The 19,357-nt window shown below is 38.7% G+C and overlaps 3 protein-coding genes across 7 annotated transcripts in view; 1 reads left to right on the top strand and 2 right to left on the bottom strand.

Moving 5' to 3' along the window:
- LOC106097671 (zinc finger protein 462) overlaps window positions 1-2,667 on the bottom strand; it is a 48,924-nt gene extending 46,257 nt beyond the window's left edge. Inside the window, exons 1-2 of one of the 2 annotated variants that reach the window (XM_025897175.1) lie at window positions 2,544-2,667; window positions 2,152-2,216 (exon numbers count right to left, since the gene is read on the bottom strand). In XM_025897175.1, the coding sequence (XP_025752960.1) occupies window positions 2,152-2,161 (10 nt within the window). In that variant the 5' untranslated portion in view covers window positions 2,162-2,216; window positions 2,544-2,667. Of the gene's footprint in view, window positions 1-2,151; window positions 2,217-2,475 lie in introns of both variants that reach the window. The other variant, XM_025897176.1, reaches the window with a different exon arrangement.
- Window positions 2,668-4,332: 1,665 nt separating this feature from the next.
- Window positions 4,333-11,733, top strand: coq2 (coenzyme Q2 4-hydroxybenzoate polyprenyltransferase). 4 transcript variants are annotated; one of them, XM_019365727.2, is made up of 8 exons: window positions 4,333-4,475; window positions 4,802-5,135; window positions 5,891-6,057; window positions 6,252-6,373; window positions 6,620-6,705; window positions 6,810-6,943; window positions 7,675-7,863; window positions 7,983-11,733. In XM_019365727.2, exons 2-8 carry the CDS (start codon window positions 4,832-4,834, stop codon window positions 8,097-8,099), a joined length of 1,119 nt encoding a protein of 372 aa, XP_019221272.1. In that variant the 5' UTR covers window positions 4,333-4,475; window positions 4,802-4,831; the 3' UTR covers window positions 8,100-11,733. The 4 variants fall into 4 exon arrangements, with proteins under 4 accessions (XP_019221272.1, XP_019221273.1, XP_019221274.1 ...); XM_019365728.2 differs by having other exon boundaries at window positions 4,358-4,501; XM_019365729.2 differs by having other exon boundaries at window positions 4,373-4,616.
- On the bottom strand, window positions 8,635-12,160 carry mboat4 (membrane bound O-acyltransferase domain containing 4; the record flags this gene model as incomplete). Its single annotated transcript, XM_025897152.1, has 2 exons — window positions 8,635-10,504; window positions 11,922-12,160. Coding segments are annotated over 2 exons (1,188 nt in total), but the record flags the coding sequence as incomplete, so codon positions are not given.
- Window positions 12,161-19,357: the final 7,197 nt, after the last annotated feature.

Raw genomic sequence — 19,357 nt, 5'->3', positions numbered from 1 at the left:
ACAGAATTGTTAAAGTTTTAATTTTAATTTCAATTCAGGTTAGATTTTTTTGTGCACAACGCAGATTTTCTGTGCACAGAGACCGTGCCAGCAGTGTGCAATTGCGCACGTGCGCAGCTTAGAGGGAACATTGGTTTCCACAGCACTGAAGTCGTTTTACCTCTCTTTTCAACCAACGGCATTCTTTCTTCAGCAGCCATTATCCTCTCCTCTCCAAATAACTTCTGCTTAGCTTTCCGAGCTTCCATGTCTTTGAGTGAAGATTTAAGGTGATAGGAAATATAATTAACTGCTACTTGCATCTTTGACCCAGAGTTCAAGCTCTATATATATATATATATATATATATATATATATATATATACTAGAGATGGCACGATACCACTTTTTTATGTCCGATACCGATACCGATATCATAAATTTGGATATCTGCCGATACCGATATTAATCCGATATAGTGTGTTTTTTAATCAATAAAACTGTTTCTTTAATATCTTGCTGCATTTTGTATAAATTCATACTCAAGTTTAATTAAACAACAACACTAAAGCTACTCTGTTATACCTGTATGTAAAAAATACACTGCACCCAAAATATTTCATAGTTCAGCAATACTGATCAATCTAATAAACTTAAACCTACTCCATCCTTCCTATTCTGGTATTTTAAAGAGTACTTAGCAGAAATATTAAGCAACCTAACTAATAGGGTTGCAAACTCCCAGCAAAAAAAAAATAGGGAACCACCGCCCACCCTCCATCTCATGATGCTTAATCGACATAATCAACTTTAATTTGATGCAGTGTGAAAAAAAATGCACAGAAATAAATTATTTTTCAAGTAAATAGATTCAACATCTTTCTACTACAGAATTGCAGAATTCACAGATGGTATCTTCCCAAAGGAAAAAGTACTATAGCTTACTGGGGTATATTAGACATTTAACAGTTACTATATACAGTAATGGACTTCTATACATTTTACATCAGATTAAAACTTTGGGTGTAAGATTCAGATAATTATTTATTACAAGCTAGACATTTTAAATGAGAATAAGAAAGAAAAGTATGCCTTTGTGCCCACCTTTTCCCTGTTAATGCCCTATCGGCCCCCCTGGCTAAACTTTGCTAGATCCGCCCCTGCACAGTTACCAGCCGTCAGCTACGTAGAAAAGGATCCTGGTCTAGAAAGTAATATTAAATAAATTCTAACAACAGCTTATCAAGGTTAAACGTGCTGCTGTTGTTCAGCCGCTGGTTTCCTCTTTCTGGTGCAAAGTGGGCCAAAAACAAAGAAGAGAGACGGACTGGCGACAGAAAAGCCGATCAGCTGATCATTAAGGAGTTTCATGAAGTAGCGGCAGGAGAGGGAGAGAGAGAAGAGGCAGACGCTCCATATATCGGTGGTTAAGCTTAACGCAGGTACGCTTTACAAACATTCAGAGATGAACTTACACACTTGCTTTACTTCTCTCTGGGATAACTTCCTCGGAGATGAAATGCTGGTTTGCTAGCGAGGCTACAAATACACACAGCCGCTCTATCACGTGATGCACACTGCTCCGACTGCTACGGTTATGAGCCGAGTTACGCCGTGTCGCAAGTTTTGTGAGGTGCTTTTTTGATATTTAATGGATCGGATTACATTTTTATTTCTCGCCGATATCCGATCCAGTAATTTACGTCAGTATCGGACCGATACCGATACCTAATATCGGATCGGTCCATCTCTAATATATACACACACACATTATATATATATATATACACATACACACACACACATTATATACACATATATATATATATATATATATATATATATATATATATATATATATATATATATATATATATATATACACCGTACGTATACGTAGTACGCGTAGTGTGCGTACTTCAAGCGTGCATACCCTGAATTGGGACACAGCCTTTGTTTACTATTTCCCACCGAGGCTTCTACACTTCTGATTGGCCAACATTTCTACACGGTTAGGAGTATATCGCCACCTGTTGTTTTGGCATGTTCCTAGCAGCGTTTTCCTTCATTTCTGCGTTCACGTGTGGACGGGATTATTTTTTAAAACGAAAACGGAAAATCTCCGTTTTCAAAAATAACCGGGTACGTGTGGACATAGCCTGTGATACATACCGTTTTCCATCTTGCATGCTTCTTTTAACCCACAGCCTTACACATTAAGTGACACACCTAGACAACTGAAAAAACAGATTATTATTTTTCTCAAGGCACAGAAGCAGCACAACATAATCCGACGCTACTTCGTTACCCGTTATTAAGTTAAACGCACAAATGAATACTTAAAAAAGAGAGCGAGAAAGCGAGATAGTACGCTTTGTTAATATTATCTTTAAATATGGCAACACAAAGAACTCAACACTTCTATTTAACTTTCAGTGTAGTGTATTCAACAGGAAGGAGACGTAAAACGAGTCAAACTGAATAAACAGATCCTACCTATTTTAACAAAATGCCGAGATGTGCAACTCGCTAAAGTGCGCGATGCACGCAAGGTTTTTACTCACGCATGCACACAAAGACAGGAAGAGGCTTAGGAGGCAGTTTTGAACCGCGGCTGGAGGTCGCATGAACACTGAACACGTTTCCGTTTTTCCCGCGAGTGTGACTCTCCCTGGCCTGTGCTTCCGTCACCGCAACAAAACAACTTCACTTCCGTAGAACTCACCAACCCTTCAAAATAAAACTACTTGAAAACTACCTCCGCTGTGTAAGTAATCAAAATATCATAATGTTATTTACCAGCAGTTACACGAGATTCGATATAACGAGAGGATATTTTGGTTTAATACGAACTAGGATTTCTTAAGTTTACTTTTTTTAATTGTATCAATTTGATCAAATGTGTCTTTGTTTTTTATTTGTTAATATTCACGAAAAGGTATGGAGTTTTTTGTTGTTGTTTTTTTTTACTTCCACGCTTAGTTTCATTGTAACATTTTAAGGGACTGTGAAATCTGGGGAAACAGTAACCGGAAGTACGTAGATTTCATGCCTTAACGCCAAGCCCCCCTTTTAAAAGTCTTTTGTTTTTGTGATGGTGTTGTTTTCTGTTTCTATGGCCGGCAATATAGGTATTATAATGTCCAATGAAAGTTATTAACAAATCCTCCATACTGTAAGTGTTATATAGCACAGCATATTTAAATAAATGGGCGCTATTGTTATTATAAATTTATAACAGAAACCTTTTTTTGTCAGGCTCGGTTTCTATCGCAGGCAGTTGGCCACGTGCTTGCAGTGACGATGCTTGCTGAGCTGCAGAGGTCACAAAGAAAGCAAGAAAAGCTTTCAAGAAAAGTTTTACCAATATCGCCTTAGTATCCCAGATAAATTTTATACTGATGTTGCCGACTTTTGACCGGCTTTTACAGCCAGATGAAAGCTAAAACATTCTAGGGGGGAAATAAAGGATCTAGATTTGTGTCATATATCACGTCTTCACAGCATTTAAATTGTTCGCTCAATATGTTTCAGATTCACTGTTTATATGTTCGTGATGCGCATATCCTGTCGAGACAGGTACCCTGCTTTAAGCAGGAGGCCGTTTGTGTAAAAAAGGAACGACCATCTCTCAAACGAGAAGGGGCTTAAGGGTGTATCATTCACGATCTTATAATGCGGTGAATGCAGCCATTCCTCATCTCACAGTGAATAGTACTTATACCACAAAGTAAAAAATGAAAGCATGTTTTTCATTATCAACTGCACCACTTAACCAGCCACACTGCTCTGTTTCTGCTCTCATTGTAGTCTTTAAGTTTAGGCAGTATTGTCTCAGACATACATCGCCGCTTTACTGCCGCTTTATGTCAACTCCGAAGCCCTTTGGAACAGGGCCCTGTGCAGCACTGTTCAGCAAGAGCAGTGAGGTTTCCGTTGTATTGCTGCTTACACTTGTCACATGTTTTTTGCATGTGCAGTAATGTTGCATATTCCACAGCCCTAGCCTGTCTTGACAAGTAAATTTAAGAATCTGTTTAGGACTTATTTGTTTTATTTCTCACTTTGAATTTTTTTTGTATTGAAACTAAGCTTGGGGCTTATTGGTGTTATTTTAGTCGTAATGGAGCCGTATTGTTTGTAAAGTTAAAAAGTGAAAGCTATTTCCCATTGAGGATTGCAAAAGAAACCACAAAAACCAACTTACTGATTGTTTGTACATGTGCAGAGGAACCAAAGTGGATATACTGGATAAAGAATGCTGAATATGGAGCTGCCATAATAAAAAATAAAAACTAGTTAGTGTGAGATACGACCTGGTTTTTATTTAACTAGTAAGGAAATTGTGATGCACACTCCACACCAGTTGGAGGCGCTGGTCCTCCAACTTGTCTGTCAGCCTCAAAGAATAGACGACCAATGACGACCCAGCAGGGAAGTATCAGCAGCATTGATCTGGTTGTCATCTGTCCAGCGTTTGGTCTTTTTTAAAATCGGTATATTCTCTACTGTAACCTTCAGTGTAAGCTTGCTTTGGCGTTATATCACACTAGAGTTAGCAAGCGTGTTGGTAGCATTCATTATATTTTCAGTGATAGCTTAGCCTTGTGACTGTAACACCAGCTTGTCTCATATAGGTGTGTGCAGTGTCTTACCTAAACAGCTAAAACAGTCAGGTTGTTTCAGCCAAAAGTTTCACACATCTCTGTTTCTGTTGTAGCAAATGCATTTGTTAAACCCTTGTTTGCGTGTGTGTCTTTCTGTTTCTGTGTGTGTGTGTGTGTGTGTGTGTGTGTGTGTGTGTGTGTGTGCGCGCGCGCAGGGGTGATCTTTATGACTGCAGAGAGACACCATGTTCCCAGCCAAGCTAGCTTTGAGCACTCTGAAAAGGATCCACCATGGAGCTTGTTATCGATGTCTTTCTACCTGCTTCGTCCAGAAGGAAGGGATAAAGGCTGGAGATGGGCCCCACTCAGACTCCCGTGTGTGGAAGAGAAAGCCTAAGAACCAATCTGCAATCTGGTCATCAATAAGACTTCTTGAAACACAGCAAAACGGGAGAAGACCGTTCAGTTTATCAGCTGCTACTATAGTAAATTCAGCACCAGTACACGTCCAACCGTACCTCCGGCTGATGAGGCTGGACAAACCTATAGGTTTGTACTTTTATGAACATCACATTGTTGTGTTGTCGTGTGTTCATTCGCTCACCCCAACCAGTCGCGGCAGATAGCCGTCCCTCCCTGTTAAAAGGGAGCTTTTCCTTCCCACTGTGACAAAGCAAGCTCATGTACTCAGGTTTAACTTCAGCAGGTCATTATGACCATGTCTACATGCTTAAACACATTCATTTTCTGCTATGCAATGACTTTTATCTGTATCAGTTTTTAAAAAAATATCGATGTCTAGAATACTGCAGAATTTTGACTTTATTCCAAACATGCACTCTTTAAGCCCAGAACGATTTTTAGCAGCATTTTAACCATGTTAACAAAGCAAAACAAGAAGCTATATAACATTAATACAGTCTTTAGAAAACAAATGGCTAAAATAAGCACGTCGTCTTTGACCTTGTAGAGCTATTAACTGCCACTAACAGGGAAGCATCTTTGTAAGCATGTAGCCCTAACTCATGATGTAGATAATAATGGTTAAAATTGTTCTTTAAAGTAATCCTACCAAACTGTAAAACTCTTATGTAATTACTGTGCAAGACAGTGAGTCTAAAATATCTTGCCCCTGCATTTTTTCAGTGTCACTGCACAGATGCATCTAAAACCAAACCGCAGTTAAAATGTCACCAGATTAATGTAGCTATTGGCTGCGCATTCATCTCTTTGTGGGCTTTGTTTCTGTTCTTATCTTACTTCTTTGTTTAATTCACTTGAAATTCATTGCCTTTTAATCATAGGGACATGGCTGCTGTACCTCCCCTGCACATGGAGCATTGCTCTGGCTGCTAACCCTGGATGCTTCCCAGATCTGGGCATGCTCACACTGTTTGGTACAGGTGCTCTTCTCATGAGAGGGGCCGGCTGCACCATCAATGACATGTGGGACAAAGACTTTGACAAAAAAGTAAATGAGATTTTCTTACAGCTGACTCCAAACAAAGAAAAGGACATGTTTTTGCAATAAAGTAAATAAAACTTCCATTGCCAAGCAGACGTTAGACTTACCTGTGTCACTGTCACTCCCCTGCTCAAAGAGTCTCTTTATTTTTCAGCTCTGATAAATTGAAAGTGTTCGTATTTGTTTGTGTTTTTGCGCAGGTGTCCCGCACAGCCTCTCGACCAATCGCATCAGGAGAGATTTCTCAAATGCAGGCGCTGGTCTTCCTGGGAGGGCAGCTCTCACTTGCACTTGGGGTTCTTTTGTGTCTCAACTATTACAGGTACTCAGAATCAATTTTATGTATGAACATTCATTACATTTTATTAGGAAAATATAAGTAGAAGGATAGGAACAGGTGTATAGGTTAGATTAAATCCTTCGAGTCATGAGAAAAAAAAAATCATTGCAGCAGTTGAACTGGATCACAATATTACTACAGTGTTAATTTTCATAGTGTAACTAAAAGTGATTATTTAATCAGTTATTTTGCAGTCTTTCCCTCACATTGTTCAAAATGCTCTGACAGTATAGCTCTGGGTGCTGCTTCTTTATCTCTTGTTATCACCTACCCGCTGATGAAGAGGTTCACTTACTGGCCACAGTTTGTGTTGGGTATGTGCTGTGCAAAGTTATCTTGTAGTGTTCTTTGTCTAAAGTTAATATTTTACAGATTACCAGAGCTATAGCTGTTCTCTTGTTCTCTCCTCTCACTTTAGGACTCACTTTTAACTGGGGTGCTCTGCTCGGCTGGTCCGCTATTAAAGGCTCTTGTGATTGGTCCGTGTGTCTCCCGCTATACTTCTCAGGAGTGATGTGGACGCTGGTATATGACACAATATACGCACATCAGGTAAAGTAGTGGGCCTGAGAGATCGCACCACTTCGTTCCTATTAAACATAATTCTTTCCTTAAACCAAAGGCTGATTGCAGTAAATTTAAAAGAACGCTCTCATACACCAACACTACCCTGAACCAATGATACCTGGCAACATGTGTGTTTTTTTTTATGCCAAATTCTGACACTACCATTTAAATGTTGCAGCAGAAATCATGACCAAGGTCATCAGGACCAGACCAGGAAAGCAGTTTTTCCAGTCATCTGTTGTCCAATTTAGCATTCAAATTATAGCTTCAATTTCCTGACAGGAGCCCCCAATGTGCTTTTCTGCTGCTGTAGCCCATCGTGTTGTGCGTTGAGAGATGCTTTTTAGCAGATGTTCTTCTGAGTAGTTATTTGAGTTAACCTTGCCATCAGCTTCCTTTCTGTCCATTCTCCTCTAACCTCAGGCATCAATAAGGGATTTTTGCCCAGGTGAACTGGTATACATAATAAAGTGACTGTTGAGAACCTGTAAATTTAAGAAGAAAGGAACCGAGAAACTGAAACTAATTTAAAAACAATTTAAACTGTGAGTTAATGGTAGCTGTTCCTTTATATTTAAGAAATGCAGTTTAAGGATTGCAGTTTACTGTGTTTATTGATGTTTTCCTTTGAGGTGAACATGAGATTAATGTGTCCCATGTTAAAGTAGGGACCTTGATTGACTGTGACCTCGCGTTGTTTTGTCTTTCATAAATAGGATAAGGAGGATGACATCAAAGTAGGAGTCAAATCTACTGCACTGAGGTTCCAGGAGCAAACCAAACCCTGGCTGAGTGGCTTCGCTGTGGCCATGATGTCTGGACTGGTGATAGCTGGAGTCAATGCTGAACAGACTCTCCCTTACTATGCTGTACTGACCGGTGTGGCATTGCACCTGACACACCAGGTGAGGATCATGGTCGACTTTAATACAACATTTAAATGAGTAACAGATTAAATTCTAATCGAACATGTGTTTTAAGAATGGGTTTTCCATTGAAGTATATTTATTTCCTTCTCTCGTAGATTTACACATTAGACATCAACAAAACAGAAGACTGCTGGAAAAAGTTTGTTTCAAACAGAAACCTTGGCCTGTTGTTATTTTTAGGTATTGTTGCCGGGAATTTGTGGAAAGAATAACAACAGACTTTGAAGAAATGAACAAGCCTTCATATAATTAGTGGAGACGATGTTTTATTACATTTGTGTGTTCTGTTTTTTATGAGAAGTACTCGTTTAACAACCTATGTATTTTCATAAATGCCAGTAAATCTAAATTGAAATTGCTGCAATAAGTTTGATTGACCACCAGGGAGCAGTATGATTAATTTCCTACCTGATGAATGTACTGTACGCCAGTGGCCTCATTACTTTGTTTTGGTTTGTAAAACACAAAAATATCTGGGTCTTTGCGCCACATCCTTCATGAGTCACTGGTTGACATTGGTGCTCTTTGTTTTTATGCTGGGCAGGCAGCATGTAGATCTGCAGACTTTACTGGGGTTTTTTTAGTGCTTTTGCAACATGAGACTGTTCTCACCTATGATATTTCAGTACTCTATGCTTCAGTACTCTAAAACTCTGCCCCAAATTTAAAAGAGAATTCATTTCCATCCAGTCCAGTGTAAACCTAAGTACATCTTCCGATATAGAAGGTAGGTTTAGTTGCAATAACTTGAAGTAATCATTTTCTCTATGACTTTATGGTAAATGGTAAATGGCCTGTATTTATATAGCGCTTTCTAGTCCCTAAGGACCCCAAAGCGCTCTACATATCCAGACATCCACCCATTCACACAGACATTCACACACTATCAGTTTATCAGTTTCTTACATTGTTGTTGAGGAATTTCGGCCCACTCTTCTTTACAGTGTTGCTTCAGCTCGATATTTGCAGGCATTTGTTTATGTGGAAGTTTCTTAAGGTCCTACCAAAGCAATTCAATCAGGTTGAGGACTGGACTTTAATCGGTCCATTGCAACACTTTGATGTGTTTCTTTTTTTAGCCATTCTGTTGTAGATTTCCAGGTTTGCTTGGGATCATTGTCCTGTTGTACGACCCAGTTTTGGCAAAACTAGCTGTCAGACAGATGGCCTCACATTTCACTCTAAAATACTTTGGTATACAGAAGAGCTGAAGGTCGACTCAGTGAATGTAAGGTGTCCAGGTCCTGGGCATCCTGTGTTTTGGTTTTTGTCAAACGTAGGTCTGTGCATTTTGGCCATGTTGGGTTTTTTTTTCTTATGTGTCATTCAGTTGAAACTTGGCAAACCTAAACTGCTGCTTTCTTTTTAGAAAGAAGAAATTTTTCTCCTGGCAAACAAGCCACAACTGTTCAGTCAAATTGTACTGCCATGAGAGTCTGAGATGTAGCCCATATTACATCTGAATGCTCCAACCCAGAAACCGCTGAAAAAAACGCTTTTATAGAGGTGATCACACGTGCTTTTGCTTTTTGATTAACAGCATGTAGGGGTGTAATTAGTGTTTTATAATTGCATCTGAAATGTAGAAATAGTGTTATAATCTAAGCCCAGTTATATGTTATGTTCCTGAAGCCAAAGTCAACATTCTTTTTACTTTAATAATATAGACTACTGTTCTAGTGAATTGAGGTTTAAAATGATAAAGAGCAGGATTATATTAACAAGTGGAAAAAGACCTATGTATGTTTTGGATAAAAGATTCAAACCAGACAAATTTCTAAATTCTACCGCTATAACAATGCAAGTAACAACCATCTGAGTGTTTATCCAGTTTACAAAAGTGTAGATTTTTCTCTGTGTCGGTGTAATATTTGGGAAAAGGTTCCTGTGAATATGATGGTCTGCTTTCACTGTTGCTGCCCAGGTGAAAAACCCCACAAAGTGTCCTAAGTGTAAACCATGCCACCACAGTGAAAAACCAAAGCACATGAATAGTGGGAAGTGTTTGTGCCTTGCATAAACTAGTCTACGCAGCCATGAAGCTGTCGTGGCGTTCCAGCGACGAGTAAACTGTGACATGCATATTGACGCCTCAGTGGTCCAGAAGTCCCCATCGGATAGTCCGCTCCATTTGGAGAAATAGTCCCCAGATGAATCTTCCCAAAAGCCAAACCCTGCTGCGTTATTGAGGCATTCGCTGATCTTCCAGTGAGAGTAATACTGTATTCTTAAAACCAGTCCAAGACACCAGGTCGACAGGATGCCATAGAGGATGCCAGGGTTGAAATCATGGATAAGATATTTTAGAAAATAGACAAGATAAAATCTAACCCACTCTAGCATTAACACTTGCATCAGCTTTAGGAAAACTACACCTAGTGGCCTGGGTGGCGAGGTGAGGTTGATCCCCTCCATTAGAGTAATGAATTGTCCATAGGAACCCAAAGGACCACCAAGCAGTGTGGTAAAATTGAGGATGTAGCTGATAAGAGGGAGAAGCGTGACACAAGCCTGCCTTTTGGATGGTGTCAGTACGCCTCGTTTTTCTTGAAGGTCCAAAGACACAGAGGTGATTCTCTGGGTGAGCAGCATCAAAGTGGACACTGCCAAAAATAGTCTGAAAGTGAAAGAGATGTTACTGTGATTAAATAGGATATCTGTATACATTTAATCTTTTTACATTAGATGTAAAAACATTATGTCTAACTTAGGCTAAGGGTTCATCTATAATGGTGAAGAAATGGCCTCTGACGTTCATATTGGAGTCTGTTTAGTAGCTGTTCTAGTGCTGTGATCACACAAAGTTGATTCTTGGAAACTGCATCTAACAGGTTAGGCAACAACATAAAAATTCTTGGAAACAAGAAACAAAGTCAACAGGCTGCTAAAATCACGTGTTGTGGTTGAATGCTTCAAGCAACAGAGAATGTTTTATTGAAAAACACATGGTTGTTTTGACTTTGACATATTTCATAAAAGTGTGATTAGGAACATTTTTGCCACTGTGTTTACAACCCTGTATGCATTTGAAAACTGAAGGGTCTGTGCTGTGTTCTAATCCTATCAAAGATCAGAACATAGCTTATATATTTGAAAGAGCAAGATAACCTGCTCAGGAGTTTCACCTCCCAACCGTTGTGGCAGATGTCTGTCCCTCCCTGGAGGCTTCTTCCTGTTAAAAGGGGGGTTTTCCTTCCCACCATCACCAAGTGGTTTGCCCATACGGTATCATCTGATTGTTGTGGTTTTCTCTCTAATACTGTAGGGTCATTGCCTTACAACTTAAAGCACTCACTTTTGTGATTTGGTACTAAATTCAAATGACGATTTTATGTTCTACATTGTTATATTTCTAATTTCATGATGCAAATGTGTTCTTTCTTATGTAAATATGATCTTTCTTGAAAAAGACGATGTCTCTATTGTTCCAAACCTAGTAGATATTGTTACACATTAGTGATGCCTTTGCAGGTAATCAATGCCTGGATACCATCACGGATACTTGATTTTGAAATATGTGCTAAGCATGAACTGCACCTTCTTAAAGTATCCAAAAATGTACTGCTCTGGTCACAGGTCCTCATTCTTTTTAAAGGTGCCAACTTTTTGTAACTTGTTATAGAAGAGAGAGGAGAGATCCCCTCTCCAGTTTAACTTCTGAAAGAGTCAGCTTCCCTGCTTGGTTTTTAAATAAATACCATAGCCTTTTTTCCCCCAGTCTTATCTTGCTTCCTTATTAGAAACAGGTTGTTAAGCTTATATTTTTCAGACAACAAGCTTTCACAGCTTCCACATGTGAAGCTATTGTTTTACATGTAATATTTTCAGTTGAATATGGAATTTCAATGATTTACAAATCACTGCCTGCTGCTTTATTTATATTTTATACAACATCCTAAGTTAGAACAGGCTTGACTCATACATCTGTACACCCTAGAGAATATTTACTTAAGAAAGGTTAGGAGGATATAGCATGAAAACTGTCCCATACGTTCATGTAATTTGTAACAGCAGAGTGAAATCAAGATTAATACCTGATGCTGACTGGTTCATGCAGGTAGTATTCCCTGTACTGTATAAGTAGGTGCCAGAAGGTTTGCCACAACATCTGCATTAGAAATGCCCAGGTGTGGATACAGCTGTGATCCACACAGCACACGAGTAGAACAAAGGCAAGTGTGGAGGTGAACAGGAGGGTGCTGTAGATGCCCATCGTGATGACTGCCAGGACACTACCTCCAGCAGAAACAAACAAGTACCTATAGGTAGGAAATCATGCTGAAGACTATTGTGAAGGTTCTCAGTCATACAGGTCATTGTAGTCTAAGGAGCTCGGAAAGAAAAGCATCTGGACTTTAAGTTGCTTGAATACGTTTCACCTCTCATCTGAGAAACTTCTTCATTTCTAGAGTCAAATGGTGGAGAGTCCCAGATTTAAGTCCTGAGGGAGTGTCCCTCCAAGAGGGACAATAGACCCCCTAATGATCCTCTGCCTAATCACACGAGCCGAGGTGTGAAACAGGTGTGGGTCACAATCAGGTTTTTGACCTCAGGAAAGGGTGAGGCTAGGTTTCAAAATGAGCTCACCCAAAACCTTGGCTGATTGTGTAAAGGATCATAAGGGGGTCCATTGTCCCTCTTGGGAGGACCCTCCCTCAGGGCTTAAATATGGTACTCTCCACCATTTGAACCGAGAACTGAAGAAGCTCCTCGGATGAAACGTCCTCAATCAACTTAAAGAAGTCCAGACATTTTTCTTTCCCTGCTCCTCAGACAATGCTGAATACTAAAACTACAATGATTGGCCAATTAATCAGTTTATCAGTGTTTTGTTTTTGTTTTTTACAAAATACAAAATAATATATTTCAGGTGGCATCTTCTCTAGTTTGATGATCCACAGTTTTTTTCCATGACATAAAATGTATCACTATAAGCTAAATGTCTTTCAGCTGATGATGTCAAAAATTTGATGTCCTTTTGTAATATTTTCTCACATTTTCTCACCTTAAACCAAAAGCATAATAAATAAAATAGCTTAAGAGTATGATTTGTCAAAAGATCACTCATGCACACACTGGTGTGTATGAGTTTATATATATATATACACACACACTCTCAGATTCATATAGTTACAAAAAAACCCCACCAAATGATATATTTACTCAAATATGAGATCCATTTTATAGTATTTACAATTGAGATGTTACAGTGTTTGTATATGTAGTACAGATCATTGTATAATGCAATCAATGAGTGGACTCGTAGGCCATAATTATACTGTACATACCTGCATGTCAAGGATAGATGCCCCCGTTTTGCAAGAAAATAAAATAAGAAAGCAAATGGAAGTGAAAGACACTGATACATTAAAAAACGATGTTGCTCCCACGACCAGCCGATCGAGCCCATGTCTGCATTTCAGGCTGAATACCACAGTTGAACTCAGGCAAGCACAGCAGAGATTTGATGCTGCTGCTGCTATCAAAAGTAGGTAAAATATTTGTTTTCTCTGCACAACAGTCTTTGCTGTTTCATCTGTGGTTCCTATTCCAGTTTTTATAGTGGTCATTTCTTTTGTCTGGCCTTATCTGTGCAAACAGTACTGATATTTGTATGGTTTTGTAACTGTTTGTCTGTGAAAGCTTGTCCTTACATATTTCTGCAACTGTAGCAACCAAAAGAAAAAAAAGAAATGTCTTTTTAGTTTGCAAATTAAACATTGACTGTTCATCCATACTGTGTTTGGATAAGGTTTCTGCTCTACCTTGACCTTCAGCAGTTTTTATAGGCTTGAATCAAATATACTTTTTATATAAACTCATATACTCCTGTATATGAAAGATAAAAATGAGGTGTGGTGGCGCATTTGTGTGATGGTGTAGAAAACAAGAATCAGTGTAAACAAAGCAAGAGGCTAAAAGGTTAAAGATAAAATGAGGGGTCAAACACAGTCACGTGGGCGTGTGACATTTGTACCCCAGCAGTCAACAGCAAACTTTTGGAATTTACTCTAAAATAAACATCCAGCGAAGAAGAAACTCTGAGGGTCAAGAGATGTCATTATGAGATTTCCTCAATTGACAATAGATTGACAATATTATTTTTTATTGGTTTCTAATCATTTCTAAGCTAAGCTTCGGTGATAACCAAAGAAAATGTGACTTGCATTGTAAAATTTTATACTTTTTTAATGTTTCTGTGGCTTCAGGGTTATTGTTGTTACAGTCAGAACCAGTTTGTTTCAGAAAAATAAGAATATATATATTGAACCAGAAAAATAAGAATATATTATATAAAACATAAAACATATATGGAGTGCTGTAGAGTGCGATGTGGAAATTTGTATGGTTTGAATAAGAAAAAGTTCTATTATTATAACACATTAATTATAAAGTGAGATAGAGGAGAGGTACTGGATGCTCAGCTACAGACAGACAAAAACGTCTTGTGCTGTGCTGGTCAGCAGCCTCCTGCCAGATTGGAGTGACTCAGGAAGTTTATGTCTGGGGTGGAAGGGGTCAGCAGTAATGTTTTATGTCCACCTCAGCGTGGTACAGGTCGTGGAGAGAAGGCAGATTGCAGCCAGTCACCACATATCAACGCTGCAGCACACCAGATGGTGGTGGAGAAAGTGAGGATGGATTCAGTTATAGAGGAGTTCTTCTGACTTTGGCAGGTTGAATTTCTTCCGTAGCTACAGGAAGCGGATCCTCTGATGTGCTTTTTTAGCTTCCACTTTAAGTCGTGGGAGAAAGACTCGTCAATGTCCACTTGGCAGGCAGGATGATGGGGCTGGGTTCCTCCTGAAGTCCAAAATCATCTCCACTGTTTCAACAGCAGCATCCAGGCTGTTGCCTCCGCACCACGTTGCCAAATTGACAATTTCGGACTAAAGGACAAACATCTGAGATGAGCTCAATGAGAATTCACATTAAAGTTTGACATTGGTGACTGAACACATTTTTCCTGACCAACTGATCCTCCTGAAGAACTCGCTCCTAATTCAACAGTCAGAATCTGCATCATTCAAGATTCAAGATCTTTTATTTGTCACGTACATACTAGTATACAAGTATAACACACAGTGAAATGTGTCCTGATACGCCCCTCGACTGTGCAAACATAGAGAGAAAAAACAGTATCTATAGTAAATATATACAAAGAGGACATTATGTGCAGTATACAGTATACGTGAACTAAGTTAAATAAAATAAAACAATCTGGAAATTTACAGTTCGAAATTTGGGAATGTACATTGTGTAAGTGGGGTGTTAAAGTGACTTGTGCAGCAGTGAAGCCAGAAGGATCAGGCATCATATGAGAATATGAGAATGTGAGTGAGAAAGTGAGTCCTGATTTAACACACCTGAGGGTAGAAGCTCCTCTTGAGCCTCTGTTCTTGGTGCAGAACCTTCTGCCTGATTGCAGAAGTATTGCCGGGGTGGAACGGGTCCTTCAATATCTGAGCTGCTCTGGACCAGCATCTCCTGGTGTGAATGTCCTGTAGGGAGGGGAGAGGGGAATATCATGAAATAAAAAGAGAAATAGAAGGTCTTACTTCCTGGTAATTTCAGGGGTTATGGTAAAAAAAAAAAAAAAAAAAAAAAAAAGGTAAAAAGTCAAGTTAAGAAGTAAGTAAGAACATGTGCAGCAAGTGTTGTCTGCTGTGTCAAAACTAATCTGGGAATCCCTTAACTATCATAACTTCCATAGTATATTAGCAGTTCCATTTAATATCATGTAACTTCACTGTTGATCGTTTTTACAACAGACAGAGAAAAAATTACAAAGACCAGTCAGGAAATAAAAAAAACGAGAGTAGAAAATTATGCCATGAATTGTAATGTTACACCAAAGAGCATATCGTTCTCCTATGAGCATCATTTTAAGTGTATGAACAGTCGTTTTTGCTTCAGGTATCAGAGAGACAGATTGTGATGGCATCAGCCACACATGGGTAAATCAGTCCATTTGTTCACTTTATTAGTTTGGTTTGCAGTTTTCTTCATTAATATAATTCATTGATCATTTTATTTAAACCTAACACTGATATTATGAGGCATAATAACAGTGTGTGGTTTCTCTAAAAATGTTTTCTGTTTTATTAATTATGTTTCTCTTTCTTTGAGTTACCTGGTTTTGGGCGGTGGCTGTTTCCTGTCTGGGCCAAAGGTGTGGCTGAGGACTCTGAGAACAAAATCCCTGCTCAGCAGGACCAACCATGTGCTTATCAGGAACAGGGGTGTTTTAGGTTTACTTATATTATTCTGTGCTTAGTTAATATTAGTGTATTTTTGTTTTCCCCTATTGTGTGTAAATGGTTTGGCCAAACCACTATAAAAGCTACCCTCTTGTGTCTTTGTAATTAGGTCAGTTTGTGAGTTAAGTTGTGTCCACTTTGTTTGTTTAAGTTTCTGGAAATTACTTTTTGTAGAGTTATATTTAGTGGACCTCTTTTATGGGCCTGCTAATTATGTTTTTGAATTTTGTCTTTTGAACCTTTTTGAGGGTTAAAATAAAGAAAACCCTTTTTGAAGACATTTTTTTCCTGTGTCCTCCCTGCCTTGGCTGCTTGGTCCCTCCCACAGATCTGTGACCTGTAATGTCATCTCAGTGAGTCTATCTGATGATAAAGACAAAACAAACAAAAAAACAATTAGTCCCATGAGTAAGACCCACACTATGCAAATATTGCTACAGTGACACTGTATTGTTAAATGTTTGTCCTGACAAGCATCAGAGAGAGGAGACCAGAGAGCGTTTTCACTCGTGAGCTTTGGTGTTACATTATTAACAGGATGATGCATCATTAAAGAGCTCCCGCGGTAAGCATTTCAATGATTATGAGGTTCACTATTACACAATGTAGGTCATGTGGATCACAATGACTTAGATATAATAAATATAGCATTGATTTGTTACTATTGGTGTTTTTTTTTTATCATTGGCTCTCCATATTTCATATGGTACAAATGTCTCAAATGTTCAAGGTGAGGCCCTTTTTTAATTAAATTGCAATCTTGTCCTAGCAGACGTCCACCAGATTTAGCCCAGCATCAATGGATTTCTGGTGTTTGGTGGGAACTGCTGTTGTGAGTTGGTGCTTTTATTCAGCCTACGACTCATATTAAGCTGGGATGATATTTATACTACTAGTTAAGGCACAAAAGAAAACATTAAGTAGTTTAGAATTCAGTGTTAGGGTTGGGGAGTTTAGCAGTGCAGTTGTCAGGACTGTTGCCTCGAGGCAAAAAGGCTTGAAAATTAATTTAGCAAGTTCCCTTTCAGAACTGGCTGTAGTTGTGGGTGTGAGAGTGTGTGTCTGTCTGGTGTTTGGTGTGAGCTTTTATGGCGCCTAGCTCTCCATAATAGCCCTGTGATATCCTGCCAACCTTTGTAGAATGAACCTGCCTCTTTCTTAGAAAGGGCTGGCACGAGCTCACATATAAACTGCTCAGCATAAATAAACTATGACTCACCTTTATAGGTTAGCTTTGCTGTTCCAAAGAAAAAAGCAAGTTGCTACTTGATGAAAGCTATGACATCCTGTGACTATGAAACAGTGGTGTTTAATTCTTTTGGAATTTTAGAGGTCTAGAAAGTTATTTAGCAAAAATACATTATGCACAACTGATAACTCTTGTTATCGTATTAAGATTATTCGATCAATTTTTAATCAGATGTTTGTAAATCTGAGTTTCTGCCAAATGTTTTTCCACTAGATCTTCACTGAGTCTTGTAGTGAAACTCAATTCAGTGGGAGCTTAGCAGCACATTAGCATAACCTTGAAGGCACTGTTTCACCTTATATTTATATATTATTTAGATTAAGGAAAATGAAGGAAACAAAAATCCAGATTTTACCTGGAAAGTTTACCCCAGAAAGCTAGTTTTTCTCAGATATGCTTTCATCCACATCTACCAGTCACCCTGCTTGCCAAATATGTCTTAACTATTAACTTTTGTTTTTTTCTTTCCACCACCCATTTCTTTGTGCTGTAAAACTGTAACATGCAAACAGAATTAAACCAAAGGTCTCCTTATTTGTCCTTAACTTGTTATTAGAAAAACACATTTCAGTGACACCTTTGTTTTAGTGCAGGCAGTATTGTACAAGTTAAATCACATATAGTCATGTGATAACGTTTTCACCAAACTCTATGTAGTTTTGCGAGAACGTAAACTCCATGATCCAATAGCTTGTAGAACCACAGTTAACAACAATAACTTAAAGTAAATCTTTTCTTCTTTACATGCTCTGCACTTTGGGTCTTTTCTGTCCAACAGACATTCTTCCATTAACATTAAACATGTTAACTGAGGCCTATAGAGTCTGAAATGTAGCTCTTGAGAAAGCACTGCATAGACCATGGCTATTCAACTAAAAAGTGAGTTGGGCCAAATTTTCAAACGGAGGAATTTATCTGGGCCAGATATTTTTTTGGAGCCAGTAAGCAGCAGTTCATGATCAATTTCAAACCCACACAACTGTATTGAAAAACAAGTAATTTTTTATTCTTGTTTCCCCTGTAATTCTGGTGAACTCTCACAAATGCACACCAAAAGGTCCATTTAAAAAAAAAAGGGAGCTATAACCAACCTTTTTTTTTTTCTTTGCACATTTGAAATAATAACAACAAAAACATTTTGATAATTCGCTTTCAAATTTAAATACATATTTTGTTGACCACTCACTTTTCCTGCCATGGATGGAGCCCCATCTGTCACAAGTATACAGACACGCTTCATATCCAGACCATTTTCCTCAAAAAGAGCTGAAATCTTCTCAAACATTATTTCGCCAGCTGTGTGTCGCTCTAGTAAGCCGAGCAATCTGCCATCCAAAAACGGACATATATGCACAACTGTGCATTATCAGTTCTGTCTGTGAACCCATCTCCTGATATAGACATTACATCAGTTTTCTTCAGGTCATCTAACAGCATTTCAAACTCGTCTGACGCCAGAACTTCAACTCTACGAATATTTGAACCGTCTGATGCTGTTGTTGCATCACATATTACGATGATAGTTTAATATGTTTACATCACGGTGCATTGTGGGTTAAATATTCCTAGGCTACTGGGAGTGTTGCATTCACAGACTACACTACGTTGTAGGAATTTTTTTTAGTTTTTTTTAATTAATTAATTAATTTTTTGCATTTTCTTTGTGTTTCTGCCAGGCCCACAGGCAGGGCCACTCGCAGGTTGCTTCTGGGCCGCATGTGGCCCGCGGGCCGCCATTTGAATAGGCTTGGCATAGACTGATGTTGGGGTTATTTGGACTCTCTGCATCACTGACTAGACAGGCAGCAAATTCAGTCTGCTGTCACAATGGAGTTATGGAATCTATAATAACCACATGCAAGAACTCTTTACAGCACAGCAGAGAATAATCTGCTCTCTTATGTAGTTTATTTCATCCCTGCGCAGTCACCGAAGGGTGTACAGATTATATTTTCCAGAG

Source organism: Oreochromis niloticus, linkage group LG12 (genome assembly GCF_001858045.2).
Source record: "Oreochromis niloticus isolate F11D_XX linkage group LG12, O_niloticus_UMD_NMBU, whole genome shotgun sequence".
In the NCBI taxonomy this organism is placed as follows: domain Eukaryota; kingdom Metazoa; phylum Chordata; class Actinopteri; order Cichliformes; family Cichlidae; genus Oreochromis; species Oreochromis niloticus.
The sequence above is the reverse complement of the archived record's forward strand: the minus strand, read 5'-3'. Positions and strand labels throughout refer to the sequence as shown.